At 40.9% G+C, this 20,515-nt stretch overlaps 1 protein-coding gene across 1 annotated transcript in view; it reads left to right on the forward strand.

Annotated features, from left to right (window-relative positions):
• The window catches only part of LOC135505069 (ras-related protein Rab-26-like), a 128,852-nt gene extending 112,699 nt beyond the window's left edge, over nt 1–16,153 (forward strand). The window contains exons 6-9 of the mRNA XM_064924133.1: nt 8,941–9,006; nt 9,283–9,339; nt 14,384–14,460; nt 14,669–16,153. Coding sequence (XP_064780205.1) covers nt 8,941–9,006; nt 9,283–9,339; nt 14,384–14,460; nt 14,669–14,771 — 303 coding nt within the window. The 3' untranslated portion in view covers nt 14,772–16,153. The remainder of the gene's footprint in view (nt 1–8,940; nt 9,007–9,282; nt 9,340–14,383; nt 14,461–14,668) is intronic.
• Nucleotides 16,154–20,515: the final 4,362 nt, after the last annotated feature.

The following is a 20,515-nucleotide window of genomic DNA, read 5'->3' on the forward strand; positions in this document are numbered from 1 at the left end:
TTGCCCATTCTTTAAACCCAACGTCATTTTTACCTGTTATGAAATTGTTATTGCCCCAAATTGGTGTAAAACTGGATAATACAGGGGATCAGATATTGCTATACTTTGTGCCATATAGTTAGGATGTTTTTAACGAAGTGATTAGCAGTATTATTCTTTAGTTTCTTAAAGGGAGCAGAGTACAAATATCCATCCAAAGTTAAGCCTTTTGTGGACAGCATTTCAGTCTGCGACCAGGGTAAGTTTGCTTTCTTGGAGAACCAAAACATTGCAGCTCTAAACTGTGTAGCCCAGTAATACCACTGTAGGTTTGGAAGTTGCAACCCCCCTCTGTCATAGGGCAAATAAAAAAGAGAGAGTCTAAGCCTTGGTTTTCTGTTGCTCCAGATACAATTTGAGAGTATCTTTCTGATCTTTGGGGAAAATAAAGGTGGTAGAGCCAGAGAAATTGATCAAAATAGATAAAGAAATTTGGGCAGAATATTCATCTTAATGATATTTATTCTACCAAGATATAGGCAATGATGTCCATCTGTTGATGGATTCTGTTACACTCATTACCACGGGTTCATAAGTTGTTGAACTCAAGGAGCTAATTTCTGGTATGATTTTAATACCAAGATATGTGAAACCTTGTTCTGTATTCACAAATGAATGCTATACAACTGGATTCAGTCTCCATTGCTTGCTGAGGAAAAGGATAGAAGATTTGGTTTTATTAACTTTAAACCCAGAAAATTGACGAAAGTTGTGAATTAAATTGGAGAGGGAAGAGAGAATTCTTTAGATCTGTTAGGAATACGAGGGTATGATAGGCATACAGGGCCACTTGATGTTCAAAATCCTATGTTTTAATTACACTAATTGATGGGTGGGCCATTACTGCAATTGCAAAGGGTTCTATAGCTAAAAGAAAGAGCCCTGGACTGTTCGGACACCCTTGTCTCGTGCCCCAAAAACCTTAAAAGGTTGTGGCAACTTCTGCAGTGGGGTCGCTATATAATATCTTAATCCATTTACAGAAGTAATTCCCAAACCCAAATCTCTTAAGCATTTCAAATAAATAAGACCACTCAACTCTATCGAATTACTTATCTGCATCAAGTGAGAGTATGGCACTATCAGGGGACCCTTCACACATGCACTATGTTTAGATCTCTCCTCACGTTGTGAAAACCTTGACGGTTTTTCACAAAGCCATTTTGGTCTTTGTGTATTAGATATGAGAGCACTCTATCCATTCTCTTGGCTAAAGCTTTAGCAATTGTTTTTGAGTCGGAGTTCAGAAGAGAAATCGGTCTGTAACTTTCACATTTTGTTGGGAATTTATCAGGCTTCAGAATGAGAGTGATTATAGCACTCCTTAGAGAGGAGGAGAAACAACCTTGCTGAAAGGATTCAGAATACATATCCAAAAGTGGACCTAGAAGTTTGTCCTTAAATATCTATTGGGAGCCCATCTGGACCTGCCGCTTTACCTTCCTTCATATTGGAAATAGCATCAGATATTTCAACACCATCCAATTCCTTTTCCAGATCCAATTTTGTGTCTTCTGAAATAGCGGGAAACTCAAGACCATCCAAAAATGATGTCTGATTAGTTAAAGGAGATTCAGAGTTGTAAAGTGTGTTGTAGTAGGATGCAAATGTTTAGTTTATTTTTACAGGATCCATTGATAATTTGTCTTGTAAATTATGAATTATATTAATGGCTCTGTCTGAATTTAACTTCTTAATGCGCCATGCCAGCAATTTACCAGGTTTTTCACCTTGATCATAGAAGGACTGTTTCTGCTTCTTTAAGCTGTTTGCAGCCTTTGAGGTAGAAAGTTCTTCATTCTGAGCTTTAAGAGCAAATAATTCCTTGTTTACTTCTACTGAGTTATCCAATAAAGCTTCCCTCTCCAATTCTCTGATATTGCTGTCTCTCTCATTTTCAGATTTAATTGATTTGATTTGAAACTGGTAAAATGTATAATTTGCCCCCTGATATATGCTTTGAAAGCCTCCCATCTGGTACTCGCTGACTTTTGGCCAGTGTTCAATCTAAAATATACATCTATATGCACTCCAACATAGTTTAAGTAGTCTGGGTCCTGTAACGATCTGGGATGCAAACGCCATCTAGAGGATACTTTTACTAGTTTTGTATCCCTATAGAATAATGACACAAAGGAATGGTCACTCAGAACAATACTATCATATCCACTTCCTGCTACATTGGAAAGCAATGAGCAAGAAACTAAAAAGTAGTCTATATGAGAATATGATTTAAATGTCGACGAGTAACATGAATACTCCCTTTTACCCGGGTTCTGTGTCCTCCAAGGTTCACATAGATTTAAGTCCTTAATGAAATCCTATAATTTCTTTCCACTCTTCAAGTAGGAAGTGTCTAAACCAGAGGAGCGATCTAGATGAGGATCAAGAGTGCAATTAAAATCCTCTGCCATTAGGACTTTACCAGGAAGGGAGGCTATCAATAGAAATACATTCTCAAAGAATTTGGAATTGCCATCATTAGGACCATAAACGTTAACCAGATTAATACGCTCAGTCAAAACGAGTTACCTGTACAGTTATAATATTATCCACTTGAAACAGAACATATTTGTGAATTAATACCATCACACCACAAGAATGAGAGGAGGAACAGGATGCTATTACTTGCCGTTGACATCTCCTACGTACTTTAAGTAGCTCATCCTTCAACAAGTGTGTTTCTTGAAGGAACACAATTGATGAATGTTGTTGTTTAACCTAGTAATCACCTGTTTCTGTCACACCCTGACCATAGTTTATTTGTATGTTTCTATGGTTTGGTTGGTCAGGGTGTGATCTGAGTGGGCATTCTATGTTGGATGTCTTGTTTGTCTATTTCTATGTCTGGCCTGATATGGGTTCTCAATCAGAGGCAGGTGTTAGTCATTGTCTCTGATTGGGAACCATATTTAGGTAGCCTGGGTTTCACTGTGTGTTTGTGGGTGATTGTTCCTGTCTCTGTGTTTGTTGCACCAGATAGGGCTGTTTCGGTTTTCCACGTTTGTTGTTTTGTATTGTTCGTGTTTCATCTTCATTAAAGATGTATCTAACTAACCACGCTGCATTTTGGTCCGATCCTTGTTCCACCTCTTCGTCAGAGGAGGGGTTAGAAGAAACCCGTTACAGTTTCAGCTTGGATAGTTTACAAACTCCACGGACATTCCACAAAGTAAATTTGAGTTTTACATTTGAAGTCATTTAAACAAAGATGTAAAAATGGAATACGCTATAGCAAAAAGGCATATCTAAAATATGTTTAGTAACCAAAAGGACCCCATGAATATTTTGTAGTGAGGAAAATATGTAAAGATCTGTTGGAACAAACAAATCCATAATAGTGAAACACTAAACCCCATTGTCTCCCTAAAGTCAATCACCACCTTCCGGAGACACCTGAAACCCCACCTCTTCAAGGAATACCTAGGATAGGATAAGTAATCCTTCTCACCCCCCCCCCCCCTTAATGATTTAGATGCACTATTGTAAAGTGGCTGTTCCACTGGATGTCAGAAGGTGAATTCACCAATTTGTAAGTCGCTCTGGATAAGAGCGTCTGCTAAATGACTTAAATGTAAATGTAAACGAGACACCCAACGCTTTCGCTCAGCCATTACTCCTCACGAACGAAACAAAAGGCACATCTTGCAAGATGTTATGTGAAATATCACAACAAAAGGCATATCCAGCGAGATGATATGTGAAATGTCACGTAATATTCATTTGAAAAGTAGCAAAGAATTGCTCCACCGAAAACAGTAACGCTAGTTAGTGAAGCCTGACTAACGTTACCATTACAGTATGGACAGTCCAAAATAGTTGTAGATGATCCACAACATATGGTCTGCTGCTAGTAAAATGGCCCATACAATTACAGTTGAAGTCAGAAGTTTACATACACTTAGGTTGGAGTCATTAAAACTAGTTTTTCAACCACTCCACAAATTTCTTGTTAACAAACTATAGTTTTGGCAAGTCGGTTAGGACATCTGCTTTGTGCATGACACAAGTCATTTTTCCAACAATTGTTTACAGACAGATTATTTCACTTATAATTCACTGTATCACAATTCCAGTGGGTCAGAAGTTTACATACACTAAGTTGACTGTGCCTTTAAACAGCTTGGAAAATTCCAGAAAATTATGTCATGGCTTTAGAAAATGCTGATAGGCTAATTTACATAATTTAAGTCAATTGGAGGTGCACCTGTGGATGTATTTCAAGGCCTAACTTAAAACTCACTGGCTCTTTGCTTGACATCATGGAAAAAATCTAAAGAAATCAGCCAAGACCTCAGACAAAGAAATTGTAGACCTCCACAAGTCCTTGGGAGCAATTTCCAAATGCCTGAAGGTACCACGTTCATCTGTCAATACAGTAGTACGCAAGTATAAACACCATGGGACCACGCAGTCATCATACCGCTCAGGAAGGAGACACGTTCTGTCTCCGAGAGATGAACGTACTTTGGTGCGAAAAGTGGAACTCAATACCAGAATAACAGCAAAGGACCATGTGAAGATGCTGGAGGAAACCGGTACAAAAGTATCTATGTCCACAGTAAAACGAGTTCTTTATCGACATAACCTGAATGGCCGCTCAGCAAGGAAGAAGCCACTGCTCCAAAACCACCATAAAAAAGCCCGACTTCAGTTTGCAACTGCACATGGGGACAAACATCGTACTTTTTGTCCTCTGGTCTGATTTAACAAAAATAGAACTGTTTGGCCATAATGACCATCGTTATGTTTGGAGGAAAAGGGGCGATGCTTACAAGACGAAGAACACCATCCCAACCGTGAAGCACGGGGGTGGCATCATCATATTGTGTGGGTGCTTTGCTGCAGGAGGGACTCGTGCATTTCACAAAATAGATGGCATCATGAGGATGGAAAAGTATGTGGATATATTATAGAGACATCTCAAGACATCAGTCAGGAAGTTAAAGCTTGGTCACAAATGGGTCTTCCAAATGGACAATGACCCCAAGCATACTTCCATGCTTGTGGAAAGTTACCCAAAACGTTTGACCCAAGTTAAACAATGTAAAGGCAATGCTACCAAATACTAATTGAGTATATGTAAACTAATGACTCACTGGGAATGAGATGAAAGAAATAAAAGATGAAATAAATCATTCACTACTAATATTCTGACATTTCAGATTCTTAAAATAAAGTGGTGATCCTAATTGACCTAAGACAGTTTTTTTACTAGGATTAAATGTCAGGAATTGTTAAAAACTGAGTTTAAATGAAGTTGGCTAAGGTGTATGTAAACTTCCGACTTCAACTGTATAGCGTTAACGTAGTATACCATGGTAATTTATAAACTCCAGAAAGTATCAAAGATCAGAAATTGACAGGCTACGTGAGAAAAAAATATGCCATTGAATATGTGCTACATAACCCAAAGGCCCTTGCACATGATGCTGATGTCAGGCATGCACGTGAGTGTCAATCATTTTAGTCCAAGGATATGATCGAATCTTAAGTCTTCATATAAAGTAGTCCCGATGCTTCTCGGTGGTGCAGGATGAATGAATATGGTCCCGATGTGTCAGTTTACATGGTGCTAAACATCTTCGCCGGCATTTCACAGTGTTTTATGTAATCCAATGGAAGAGATTCATCAACATAACACAAATATACTTAAACATAATGTCTACCGTTCAACTATCTTGCCTGTCATATAGAAGAAACTGAACTAACTGTTATGCTAGCTACAGTACTACAGTAACAGCTAATACATTTGCTAATGTTACTTAGCTTGCCAATAGTCAAAAATCGATTCAAATCAAACTTTATTTGTGACATGCGCCGAATTCAACAAGTGTAGACCTTACCGTGAAATGCTTACTTACAAGCCCTTAACCAACAGTGCAGTTCAAGAAGAGGTAAGAAAATATTTACCAAATAAACTAAAGTAAAAAAATAAAAGTAATAATAATAAAAAGTAACACAATAACATAACAATAGCGAGGCTATATACAAGGGGTATTGAGTCTGACGGGGGTACAGGTTAGTTCAGGTCATTTGTACATGTAGGTAGGGGTGAAGTGACTATGCATAGATAATAAAGTGAGTAGCAGCAGTGTAAAAACAAATGGGTGGCGGGGTCAATGTAAATAGTCCAGTGATCATTTGATTAATTGTTCAGCAGTCTTATGGCTCGGTAGTAAAAGCTGTTAAGGAGCATTTTGGTCCTAGACTTGATGCTCCGGTACCGCTTGCCATGCGGTAGCAGAAAAAACAGATCATGACTTGGGTGACTGGAGTCTGACAATTTTATGGGCTTTCCTCTTCACATAATCCAAGATGGTTTAGTTCTCCCTAGTCCAGAGTTGTGGTAAAATTCACAGCGGCAACACAAGTAGGAAGAAGATTCACGTATGACAGGGATGAACACCTCGACTTGAGAGGGAGATGCAAACTCGTGTGACCATCCATTGTAAGTCAGCCGTAGTTTAGCTGGGAAGGCTATTCCATAGGCAATGTTGAGGGACCTGAGCTGGCGTGTGACCCTGTCGTAGCCTTTTCTTTTTCGGTGACAGTTTTATTTAACCTATATTTAACTAGGCAAGTCAGTTAAGAACAAATTCTTATTTACAATGACAGCCTACCCCGGCCAAACCCTCCCCTAACCTGGACAACGCTGTGCAAATTGTGCACCCCCAATGGGACTCCTGATCACGGCCGGTTGTGATACAGCCCGGGATCGAACCAGGGTCTATAGTGACGCCTCTAGCACTGAGATGTAGTGCCTTAGACTGCTGCGCCATTCAGATAGGTCAGGGAAGAACATGATCTCTTGGTCCCTGTGCACCACCTTGCCCATAGCCCTGGCTTTCCGCATCACTCTGACTTTGTCTCAAGGAGAGTGGTGGTTTCTTGGGCATGTATGAGCCAGAAGCCAATGGGCTCTTTCAATGCGCAGTTGTCCGGCCCCAACTCTCGAGAAATGCAACTGCGTCACCATTTTCCACTTTTTCATGTAGATTAACCAGTCTCAAATTAGACTACCTGTGTAGATTGTCGAGCGAGCTTAGTTTTGAAGTAAGGTCTGCCATCTGTTTTTCAAAACTTTTCGGTCGTTGTTTTGACAGTGACGACGGTAACTTCCACCATGCTAATGCGTTCCCCTGCTTCATCCAAGTGTGTGGAGTAGGCTTGAAGGTCACGTTTAACCTCACTAATCCCTGTTAGAACACCTTCGAGTTTGGTGGAAAAGTCCTCCCTCATGGCAGAGATTGCTTCCAAAACCCCTTGGTTCTGCTTCTGGTTTAGGTCGTCTACATCGTTGGTAGCCATGTCGGACTCGTGGTGTGAGGAGCTTGCAGGGCTAACTGTGTTAGTCGAGCTGGCTGAATTAGCAGGGCTAACTGGCCTAGCGTCGACTACATTGTCATTGAAAGATGTACTTCTTGTTTTAGGAGGACTATGTTTAACCTCTAGCGTCGAGCAATCCCGTATCCGGGAGCGTAATCATAGCCTCAAGCTTATTACCATAACGCAATGTTTCCTATTCATGAAAATCGCAAATGAAATGAAATCAATATATTCAAACACAAGCTTAGCCTTTTGTTAACAACACTGTCATCTCAGATTTTCAAAATATGCTTTTCAACCAAAGCTACACAAGCATTTGTGTAAGAGTATTGATAGCCTAGCATAGCATTAAGCCTAGCATTCAGCAGGCAACATTTTCACAAAAACAAGAAAAGCATTCAAATACAATCATTTACCTTTGAAGAACTTCGGATGTTTTCAATGACGAGACTCTCAGTTAGATAGCAAATGTTCATTTTTTCCAAAAAGATTATTTGTGTAGGAGAAATAGCTCCGTTTTGTTCATCACATTTGGCTAAGAAAAAAAGGCGAAAATGCAGTCACTACAACGCCAAATTAGCTCCATAATATCGACAGAAACATGGCAAACGTTGTTTAGAATCAATCCTCAAGGTGTTTTTCACATATCTATTCGATGTTAAATCATTCGTGGCAGTTGGTTTCTCATCAGAGGCAAACGGAAAAATACTGCAGCTGGAGATTATGCAATAATTGCGACGGAATACACCAAGCGACCACCTGGTAGATGTAGTCTCTTATGGTCAATCTTCCAATGATATGCCTACAAATACGTCACAATGCTGCAGACACCTTGGGGAAAACGTGGAAAACGTAAGCTGACTCCTAGCTCCTTCACAGCCATATAAGGAGTCATTGCCATGAGGCGGTTTCAAAAAATGCGGTACTTCCTGATTGGAATTTTATCTGGGTTTTTTCTGTAACATCAGTTCTGTGGCACTGACAGATAATATCTTTGCAGTTTTGGAAACGTCAGAGTGTTTTCTTTCCAAAGCTGTCAATTATATGCATAGTCGAGCATCTTCTCGTGACAAAATATCTTGTTTAAAACGGGAACGTTTTTATCCAAAAATTAAAATAGCGCCCCCTATATCCAAGAAGTTAAGTCGATTCATCAAGGATGTAGAAACGCCTGAAATTGTCCAATAAAATTGCTGTTCGTGTTACGAGGATGTAAAAGAAGAGTTGAAAAGAAGTTTAGCTGAAATTGTCAGGAGAGCACTAAAAACGAATCCGCTCAGTTCAACGCCATAACCATGCCCATTTCATTAGTATTTACAGATGGAATACAAGTTTGTTATTAAGGCACATGATAGTTCACATGTTCCGGAAGGCATTTCTGCCAACAGCAAAAAAAACATTTGATAAAAAAATCTGTTTACATTCAAATGCCTCTCCTATGAAGCAGTGATGTGCAACATACACCTAGTTTCCTGAAACGAGTCACATATCTCTCTCTCTCTCTCTTTATTTCTCTCTCTCTCTCTCTGCCCCTCTCTTTCTGCCCCTCTCTCTCTCCCTCCCTCTCTCCAGGCATGGCTGACAGAGATCCATGAGTACGCTCAGCAGGACGTGGTGCTAATGCTGCTGGGGAACAAGGTCAGCCCCCCACTGAAAGGACGGACGAATGGATGGATGGATGAATGAATGGATAATAAGTACATTACTATGAATTGAGAGAGAGAAAGAACGAGGTAGATATTGATGGACGGATGATGAGTGCATTACTATCAATGGAGAGAGCGCGAAAGGAGGTAGATATATGCGTCTCTGCAGAAAATAAAGGAGAGGATGCTGTTAGTGTGAGTAGATGATGAAACAGAGAATAGATGAAAGGAGAGAATGTTTTCAGGAGATGTTTGTGATCTCTTACAGGCTGATGCAACACACGAGAGAGTGGTGAAGAGAGAGGAAGGAGAGAAACTGGCCAAGGTGTGCTGTTGGGAAAGAAAATACACAACCCAATCACACAGTATTGACCCTTTTGATGTCTAGATTTCGATCTATTTTAGTCTGCATAGACGGGTGACAGTCTGGGTGTGTCTTGATCTCTCTACTTATTTATTCATAGGTGCACCTTCTGTTGTTATTGTTCAGTCTTTTTTTTCTCTCTTCTTTTTTTTACCCAATTTCATGGTATTCAATTGGTAGTTACAGGCTTGTCTCAATGCTGCAACTCCCATACGGACTCGTGAGAGGCAAAGGTCAAGAGCTATGCGTCCTCTAAAACACAACCCAACCAAGCCGCACTGCTTCTTGACATAATGTCCACTTAACCCGGATGCCAGCCGCACCAATGTGTTGGAGGAAACACTGTACACCCGACGACTGTTTCAGTGTGCACTGTGCTTGGCCCAAGTCGCTCGTATGAGATGGGACATGGACTTCCCTGCCGGCCAAACCCTCCTATAACCCGGACAACGCTGGGCCAATTCTGCACCACCCCATTGGTCTCCCGGTCACGGTCGGATCGAACAGAGCCTGGACTCTAACCCAGATTATCTAGTTGCACAGCTAGCACTGCGATGCAGTTCCTTAGACCACTGCGCCACCCGGGAGGCCTTGTTTGGAGTCTTTGAAGTGAATTCGCAAAATGTATTTTTCACATCGGTACGCTCTGAGTCCATAGGCTTGTAACAGTAAATTACTGTGCATGGCTGTAAGGGAGACGAATGTCAGATACCCTTGTTATTGTCAGACTGTGTAATAATAACGTTAAAAAAATCCCTACAAAACTCTCTCGCACACACACACAGTAAAACTCCTCTGTCACGCACGCACACAGGCACAGGAAAATGTGGCGCCGGACAAGGTGACCGGGAAGATTTTAATTTACCGGCCATTTAAGAAATTTACTGGACCCATGTGCATTGAGTGCATAACACATTAGCGGGTCCATCCACGGTGTTCAGAATGACAAAAATCACATTTAGATTATGATAATGCATCTCACCAGAACATTTAACTCATGTAATGAGGAAGCCAATAAACCGTCATTTTCGGTGGGTCCAATAGGAAAGTAAATGGTTATACATTTGCCAACATTATATAATTGCTCCTGTCTATACAGAAATAAATTAAATCATTCAAAATACTTCACCAGAAAGCATGACAGAGAAATCAAGGACCATTAACTTCTTTAAAAAAAATAGCTGTGGATTGTTTGAAATAACAAGCTTGTAGGCCTATGCCTATTTGGGAAGCCCGCAATTTGGGCAGCGCGTGTGGCAAAAGTGAGAAGCATCAAACATTTGTGTGAAGATAATGTGTCTTGAGTATAATTTCTATATGTTGAGACAAGAAGAAAGGGAGGGGTGTGTGGCAAAGATTTTGGCGAGTCTCTCAAGAAAGGCTCAGGTGTCTCCCGCCAATTCTTGCACATTTTTATGTTTTTATATTTTTTATTTCACCTTTATTTAACCAGGTAGGATAGGTGAGAACAAGTTCTCATTTACAACTGCGACCTGGCCAAGATAAAGCAAAGCAGTTCGACACATACAACAACACAGAGTTACACATGGAATAAACAAACATACAGTCAGTAGAAAAGGTCTATATACAGTGAGTGCAAATGAGGGAGTTAAGGCAATAAACAGGCCATGGTGGAGAAATAATTACAATATAGCAATTAAACACTGGAGTGGTAGACGTGCAGAAGATGAATGTGCAAGTAGAGATACTGGGGTACAAAGGAGCAAGATAAATAAATAAATACAGTATGGGGATGAGGTAGATAGATGGGCTGTTTACAGATGGGCTATGTATGGGTGCAGTGATCTGTGAGCTGCTCTGTGAGGGAGATATGAGTCTCCAGCTTCAGTGATTTTTGCAGTTCGTTCCAGTCATTGGCAGCACAGAACTGCAAGGAAAGGCGACCAAATGAGGAATTGGCTTTGGGGGTGTCCAGTAAAATATACCTTCTAGAGCGTGCTACGAGTGGGTGCTGCTATGGTGACCAGTGAGCTGAGATAAGGCGGTGCTTTACCGAGCAGAGACTTGTAGATAACCTGTAGCCAGTGGGTTTTGCGATGAGTATGAAGCGAGGGCCAACCAACGAGAGCGTACAGGTCGCAGTGGTGGGTAGTATATGGGACTTTGGTGACAAAACGGATGGCACTGTGATAGACTGCATCCAATTTGATGAGTAGAGTGTTGGAGGCTATTTTATAGATGACATCGCCAAAGTTGAGGATCGGCAGGATGGCCAGTTTTACGAGGGTATGTTTGGCAACATGAGTGAAGGATGCTTTGTTGCGATATAGGAAGCAGATTCTAGATTTAATTTTGGATTGGAGATGCTTAATGTGAGTCTGGAAGGAGAGTTTACAGTCTAACCAGACACCTAGGTATTTGTAGTTGTCCACGTATTCTAAGTCAGAGCCGTCCAGAGTAGTGATGCTGGACATTCATTGTTTCCTTGCGTGAGTTGTTTTTCCATTGATTTTAGATTTTGATCAATTCCCCATTACATATGTCACCAGTAGTAAATGTACCGTTAATCCCTGTAATTTAGTTACATACATTTCTATTAATGCATTTATTAATTACAGTAATTTACCGTTCTCATTCTTGGAGTGGAAACATACAGCTATATACACTACCAGTCAAAAGTTTGGACACACCTAATCATTCCAGGCTTTTTCTTCATTTTTACTATTTTCTACATTGTAGAATAGTGAAGACATCAAAACTATTAAATAACACATATGGAGTCATGAAGTAACCAAAAAAGTGTTAAACAAATAAAAATATTTTTTTAAATTTGAGATTCTTCAAAGTAGCCACCCTTTGCCTTGATGACAGCTTTGCACACTCTTGGCATTCTCTCAACCAGCTTCATGAGGTAGTCACCTGGAATGCATTTCAATTAGCAGACGTGCCTTGTTAAAAAAGTTAATTGTGGAATCATTTGTGTTTTGACAAGGTAGGCTTGTGTATACAGAATATAGCCCTATTTGGTAAAAGACCAAGTCCATATTAATGCAAGAACAGCTCAAATAAGCAAACAGAAATTACAGTCCATCATTACTTTAAGACATGAAGGTCTGTCAATGCGTAAAATTTCATGAACTTTGAACGTTTCTTCAAGTACTGTCGCAAATACCATCAAGTGGCTCTCATGAGGACCGCCACAGGAATGAAATACCCAGAGTTACCTCTGCTGCAGAGAACAAGTTCATTAGAGTTAACGGCATCTCAGATTGCAGCCCAAATAAATGCTTCACAGAGTTCAAGTAACGGACACATCTCAACATCAACTGTTCAGAGGAGACTGGGTGAATCAGGCCTCAAATTGCTACTAAAGGACACCAATAATTAGAAGAGACTTCCTTGGGCCAAGAAACACGAACAATGGACATTAGATCGGTGGAAATCTGTCCTTTTGAGTTTTGAGATGCAGAGTAGGTGAACGGAGGATCTCCGCACGTGTAGTTCCCACCGTAAAGCATGGAGAAGGAGGTGTGATGGTGGGAGGGTGCTTTGCTGGTGACATTGTCTGTGATTTATTTAGAATTCAAGGCACACTTAATCAGCATGGCTACCACAGCTTTCTGCAGCGATACGCCATCCCATCTGGTTTGCACTGTGGGACTTTCATTTGTTTTTCAACAGGACAATGACCCAACACACCACCAGGCTGTGTAAGGGCTATTTGACCAAGAAGGAGAGTGATGGAGTGCTGATGACCTGGCCTCCCCAATCACCCAGCCTCAACCCAATTGAGATCGTTTTTGATGAGTTGGACTGCAGAGTGAAGGAAAAGCAACCAACAACTGTTTGAAAGCCAACAACTGGTAAAGCTGGTTGAGAGAATGCCAAAAGTGTGCAAAGCTGTCATCAAGGCAAAGGGAGGCTACTTTGAAGAACACTTTTTTGGTTACTACATGATTGCATTTGTGGTATTTCATAGTTTTGATGTCTTCACTATTATTCTACAATGTAGAAAATAGTCAAAATAAAGAAAAACCCTTGAATCAGCAGGTGTGTCCAAACTTTTGACTGGTACTATATGTTCGTAAACATTAAAAAGTACCATAGTGATTGAGTGTCCATATAGCTATACCATAATATTTGCTTTGCCTCCAAGTAGACCTCCAATTGTTTTGCACTGTTCCACCCGCTAAACCCATCCCCACCATCCCAAATTGGGTTGTCATTCTCGTGACCGGCAGACCACCCCGTTCTCCCGGATCCCAGGGCCTGAGAGACCGGGACTCATACTTCGAAAAGAGCACACAGTGCCACCCACAGAACAGAAGCCGATCAACCGCCAAAATCATTTACAATACCCTCACCTCATTTTGTATCATATATAGTTCTAAAAAAATACATTTACATATTTAAAAAATGTGTGTATCTTAATTTCCACAATTCACAAATAATATGTGTAATAATGCAGGCAGTTAATATGAAGGATTGTGACCTATACCGAGGATTACATTTTTGGCAAGCAGTTACTATTTTAGCAAACAATTATTGTGATTCATCCTATAGTGTCCCTAACATCATTACCCCATAGCAACAGATGTGGGATACACACACACACACACACACACACACACACACACACACACACACACACACACACACACACACACACACACACACACACACACACACACACACACACACACACACACACACACATACAAGGTTCTCATTAGCAGCTTTGAGAAATTCCTTGTCTATTATCCTCACCCACCAGGGGGCTTTGTAGGACCAACCCTGGCAGGCAGGATCAGAGTGGAAACATTGTTTGCAGAGTTCACAACCTGCTGCACTTGTAATGAAAATTATGAAAATTAACCTATAGAACGATATTTCCATGCAATGGGATTTTTTTGTGTGTGGGGGGGTGTCAGCAACAGTTTTATTTATCGGCTTTTCACAATATTGCATACACACAAAACACACACAAACACACCAGGTACTTAATACCCTAAAACTTGGTGGACTCTCACTCTACCCTGTGCAGGAGTTTGCTGTGCCCTTCATGGAGACCAGTGCTAAATCTGGCCTGAACGTGGAGCTGGCATTTACAGCTGTGGCCAGGTGAGTAGGATGTTTACCACTGCTGTGTTCTCTAGAGATGACATGTCAACCAATGCCTTTTTGTTTTGTCATACATGTGATTTCGAAATAAACACATAATCAAAAATAAACCTATGCAGTAAATATGCTGAAACGAGATTGAATCTCCCCGTCCTTTTCTTCTTTCTTTATTGCTTTCTCTGCCCTTTGTTTTTCTCTTTTCTCTCAGAGAGCTGAAGCACAGGTCACTGAAGGAGCCTGATGAACCAACGTTTCAGCTTGAAGATTATGTCAACAAGGAGATGAAGAGTGCTGGTTGCTGCCGCACATAAACCTGTTCTTTCTCTGTGTGTGTGTGTGTGTGTGTGTGTGTGTGTGTGTATGGCTGTGGCCTATTGGCTATGGGTCTGTCTCGTGTGTGTGTATATGTCTACCGGTGTATAAAGTGTGTGTCGCTGTTTCCTTTTCCGCATGTGTGTGTGATACACAACCACCACTGTTAAAAAACATATGTATGTGTATGGTGTACGAGTGAATTCATAATGTGTCATCTTCTGCCCCCTACTGTATGAATAAAGGATGACAGTTTCAGTGCATCGGTACAGTAAGAATCAAAGCCTATTAGTCTTATCAAACTCATTCAGTAAAGACCACCAAAGTAGACATCAAACAGCAACCTGTCAAAGTTCACCCACTAGATGAAGGCGGAGCATTTCATGTTACAGTACCTCTGTGTCATCTTACATATTCTCTGATGATTTCTCTTCCTGGTGATATTTTGTGTATGCATCCAAGTCCCCCCCACCCAACTGCAGAACTCTCCTGACCCACCTCTTCTTGCAGCTGTGAATGTATCTAAACGGTCCCCATTTGTACCCCTTCGCTCTATCCTCGTTTGGATCTATCGCTCATGATCCATTGGAGTCCCTTTGTGCAATATTACTAAGAAAGTATGTGGTGTATATATTTTAAATGAAATGTATAATCTAGAGCTTTATAGTTTGCATTATACATGGTTGTCCTGTTGAGGCCAAATGGAACACGGTGTCAAGTGATGTAGAAAGTCAAGAGATTGTCAAGTAGCAGAACAAGAAACTGTGGGCTGTTTATACAATTCAAAATGTGCATTGAAGCAAGATAATATCAATATGGATCTTTGTAAATCTATAACACTCTATGGAAGGGTTTGTTTAAATGTTGTTTATGTGTTTCTGTACAGGGTGTCCAACATCATGTTATTGATATTCTGGAGGCAAAACATCTGTCCTGTATTTGAATACAGTATTGTTCAGTATACCTGCCTTGACTTTATTTCAGAAATGCTACAATTGTAACTATATCATTCTTTTCCGAAACATGGTATTTTGAAGAGATGCACTCCGCAAATCTGACGTTCGTATCGATTTACAACACTTTTTAATTCAGTGGATTCATCATTCTGGACGTAAAAAGAGAAATGTATGTAATTGCCTAATGTAAATGATATGATCGAGTTTCATACTGTATTTTCTTCCTGTTTAACTGAAGTACTATGATGCTCAATGAAAGAATATTGCTGGAATATTGAATAATGTACAGAGGGCAGCAAATCGTTCAATGTTTTGATTATAGAAAAGAGTGTACCTACTGTACTTCTATAATCCACTCAGACACAGTAAGTACATGCTTTTCTATGTAACTTCAGTACTCACAATAAAGTTTAAGATGCACAGTAGTGAATGATATGATCTCAATTTCCTCAGATCTGAGTCCAATCCCTGCGTGAGTCCACAGCACCGCCATCTGGTCACATTAGGTCAGTTCAAGTCAAGTCTAAGAACGTTCTTTCCATTATCAAGCGAGCGCTAAAGACACACACTCAAATGGTTGTCAAGGACGGCAGTCCATTTATTCTGCTCTTTATAACGTATTGAGTTGAAATGAAATGATGTTCACCTTTAAAAAACAGATTCCCAGGAAAACTATAACTGCTGCTTCTTTCTCAGTTATCTTTTAACAGTCACATTTTCTTTCAAGTTTCAGGTTTAAATGTCACGAGCACACGTACAGAGAAATGCCTTTCTTGCAAGCTCTCACCCCAACAATGTAGTACTAAAAATAACAATGTAGAACAAAAACACGTGATATCTTACAGAAGCATAGTCAAAGACCTTTCTGTAAGATAAGAATTTGAAGAAGTTGAGATGAATCTGAAATAAAATCTTTGTGTGTGTGTGTGTGTGTGTGTGTGTGTGTGTGTGTGTGTGTGTGTGTGTGTGTGTGTGTGTGTGTGTGTGTGTGTGTGTGTGTGTGTGTGTGTGTGTGTGTGGAAGGGCAAGTGTGAGGTGAAGTTTCCTGTCAACATTGATACTGGGACAATTATAGTCTCTGTCTACTGTCTCAGCTGTCACATTGAGCTGCATTTCCTGTAGCTGTGTCTTCAGGTTCATCTTTTGGAAGTTCAGACTACAGAGTCTTACTTGCTCTTTGATCTTATCCATTTATTCCAATCCGTTCAAAGATTCACATACTCTTAAACAGTTAAGATTACAATGTTTGTTCTCTGCAGTAGCTGTAGATGCATTTGCTGTGATGAAACAGGTAGCCATGAACAGCTTGTCAGAGGTTTATTGTATGTTAATAATTCCCTGCACCTGTCAGGCAACATTGGCACTTTTTTGTTGTTGTTGAAATTTTACCCCTTTTTTCTCCCCTATTTCGTGGTATCCAATTGTTGTAGTAGCTACTATCTTGTCTCATCGCTACAACTCCCGTACGGGCTCGGGAGAGGCGAAGGTTGAAAGTCATGCGTCCTCCGATACACAACCCAACCAGCCATACTGCTTCTTAACACAGCGCGCATCCAACCCGGAAGCCAGCCGCACCAATGTGTCGGAGGGTACACCGTGCACCTGGCAACCTTGGTTAGCGCTCACTGCGCCCGGCCCGCCACAGGAGTCGCTGGTGCGCGATGAGACAAGGACATCCCTACCGACCAAGCCCTCCCTAACCCGGACGACGCTAGGCCAATTGACGCAGGATTAATTTAGTTTGTCAACACCTCCCTGGGCCTCCTGCAGATGCAGGTTTAATTTAGTTTGTCTCCACCTCTCTGGACCTCCAGCTCTTCATGCTGGTGGTTCTGCTACATCACCTGGCTGGCCACTATCATCTGACTCTGTTCCACATCCCTCACGGCTGGTTGGAGGAGGTCATGTTTTGGAACAACAAGGGACAGTACCGGCACTACGCCCTACTGCGGGAAAGACAAGCGCTGGAAGGTGTAGGAGGACCTGCCCAAGCTGGAACAAGGAGGTCCCCCTTTCCTGCGCTTGTGTCTGCACAGCAGAGACTTCCAGCTGGGGAAGGACATTGTGGACAATATCACAGAGTCTCTACAGTAGCTGCCGGACCGTCTCCCTGGTCAATAGCCACTACCTCCTCAGAAACTGGTGCTCTTTAGAGATGAAGCTGGCCACTAACCGGCTGCGGGTGGAGCACAGGAAGATCCTCATCCTGGTCTTCTTGGAGGCCATCCCTCCTCGCCAGCTGTCCGCACACCTGGACTGGCCAGACTGGTGAAGATCAGGTCCCACCTGGACTGGCCAGAAGAGCTAGAACAATACCCAACATTTTGGGACCGATTTGGGGCTACACTGGTGCCAAAAGACAGCCATTGACATGGTTACGTCTCAAAACTCAGGATCAACGTTTATGAATGGATTGTAGTGAAATATATCCTGTGTCTCCTGTACAAAAAGACAAAACGAGACAAAGATGACTGCCAAGCTCATAGAATGTTTTCATCCTTACTCAAAATCATTATTGTGTGTTACCTTATTTGCTGCATATTGTTACCTTATGTTCTGTAGATTATGTCTGCTTCAAATGTCTCTAACTATATACCTTGAGATGAGTTTCCAGTGGGGATTGTTTTTTGTTGGTAACACTTTCAACTGCCCTTTTGACAGGAATGACAGTGTACAAGTGCATCATGATGCGTCATGATCTCATCTTCCTGTAGCTTCTCTCCTTAATCTGCAGTGATCTGAAAACGTGGGTATGTGTGGTGATTCCAAGAGCCAGACAATTTAGACTATTGAGATACACTCATATCAAATCAAATGTTATTGGTCACATACGCGTGTTTAGCAGATGTTATTGCGAGTGCTGCGAAATGCTTGTGTTTCTAGCTCCTAGAGTGCAGTAGTATCTAACAAGTCATATCTAACAATTTCACAATAATACACACAAATCTAAGTGAAGGAATGGAATTAAGAATATATAAATATTTGGACGAGCAATGTCAGAGCGGCATAGACTAAGATACAGCAGAACAGAATATAATACAGTATATACATGTGAGTTGAGTAATGCAAGATATGTAAACATTATTAAAGTGACTAGTATTCCATTATTAAAGTGGCCAGTGATTTCAAGTCTATGTATATTGGGCAGCGGCCTCTAATGTACTAGTGATGGCGTATTTAACAGTCTGGTGGCTTTGAGATAGATGTTGTTTTTCAGTCTCTCGGTCTCAGCGTTGATGCACCTGTACTGACCTTCTGGATGGTAGCGGTGTGAACAGGCACTGACTCGGGTGGTTGTTGTCCTTGATGATCTTTTTGGCCTCCCTGTGACATCGTGCTGTAGGTGTCCTGGAGGACAGGTAGTGTTGAATGCTGAGCTATAGTCAATGAACTGCATTCTTACTTACGTATTCCTCTTGTCCAGACGGGGCAGTGCGGTAACGATTGCACCGTCTGTGGATCTATTGGGGTGGTAAGCCAATTGAAGTGGGACTAGGGTGTCCGATAAGGTAGAGGTGATCCTTGAATAGTCTCTCAAAGCACTTCATGTTGACAGAAGTAAGTGCTACGGGGCGATAGTCATTTAGTTCAGTTACCTTTGCTTTCTTGGGTACAGGAACAATGGTGGCCATCATGTGGGGACAGCAGACTGGGATAGGGAGAGATTGAATATGTCTGTAAACACTCCAGCCAGCTGGTCTGCGCATGCTCTGAGGACACGGCTAGGGATGCCGTCTCGGCCGGCAGCCTTGCGAGAGTTAACACGATAAAATGTCTTACATCAGCCACGAAGAAGGAGAGCCCACAGTCCTTGGTAGCTGGCCGTGTCGATGACACGGTTTTATCCTCAAAGTGACGAAAGAAGGTGTTTAGCTTGTCTGAAAGCAAGAAGTCAGAACAGAGCCAAAACAACACTCTTAAACGAGAGTGTTAGATCGCTAAAGTTCTATATCTTAGATGACTTAGACTAGCTCTCATGCCCTGTAAGTGTACTCCTGCAATATAAGAAGGAAGCACAGAGTTCAGCGGGGTAACAACTGTGTAATACATATATACTAACTGATTATTAATTACAGAGTTCAGCGGTGTAACGACTGTGTAATACATATATACTAACTGATTATTAATTATAGAGTTCAGCGGTTAGATGATGTAATACATATATACTAACTGATTATTAATTAGAGTTCAGCGGTGTAACGACTGTGTAATACACATACTAACTGATTATTAATTAGAGTTCAGCGGTGTAACGACTGTGTAATACACATACTAACTGATTAATAGAGTTCAGTGGTGTAACGATAATACTATACTAACTGATTATTAATTACAGAGTTCAGCGGTGTAACGACTGTGTAATACACATATACTAACTGATTATTAATTACAGAGTTCAGCGGTGTAACGACTGTGTAATACATATATACTAACTGATTATTAATTACAGAGTTCATATATACTAACTGATTATTAATTAGAGTTCGACTGTGTAATACATATATACTAACTGATTATTAATTACAGAGTTCAGCGGTGTAACGACTGTGTAATACATATATACTAACTGATTATTAATTACAGAGTTCAACGGTGTAACGACTGTAATACACATATACTAACTGATTATTAATTACAGAGTTCATACATATATACTAACTGATTATTAATTACAGAGTTCAGCGGTGTAACGACTGTGTAATACATATATACTAACTGATTATTAATTAGAGTTCAGCGACTGTAATACACATACTAACAACTGACTGTAATACATATATACTAAC

Source organism: Oncorhynchus masou, chromosome 18 (genome assembly GCF_036934945.1).
Source record: "Oncorhynchus masou masou isolate Uvic2021 chromosome 18, UVic_Omas_1.1, whole genome shotgun sequence".
NCBI lineage: Eukaryota > Metazoa > Chordata > Actinopteri > Salmoniformes > Salmonidae > Oncorhynchus > Oncorhynchus masou.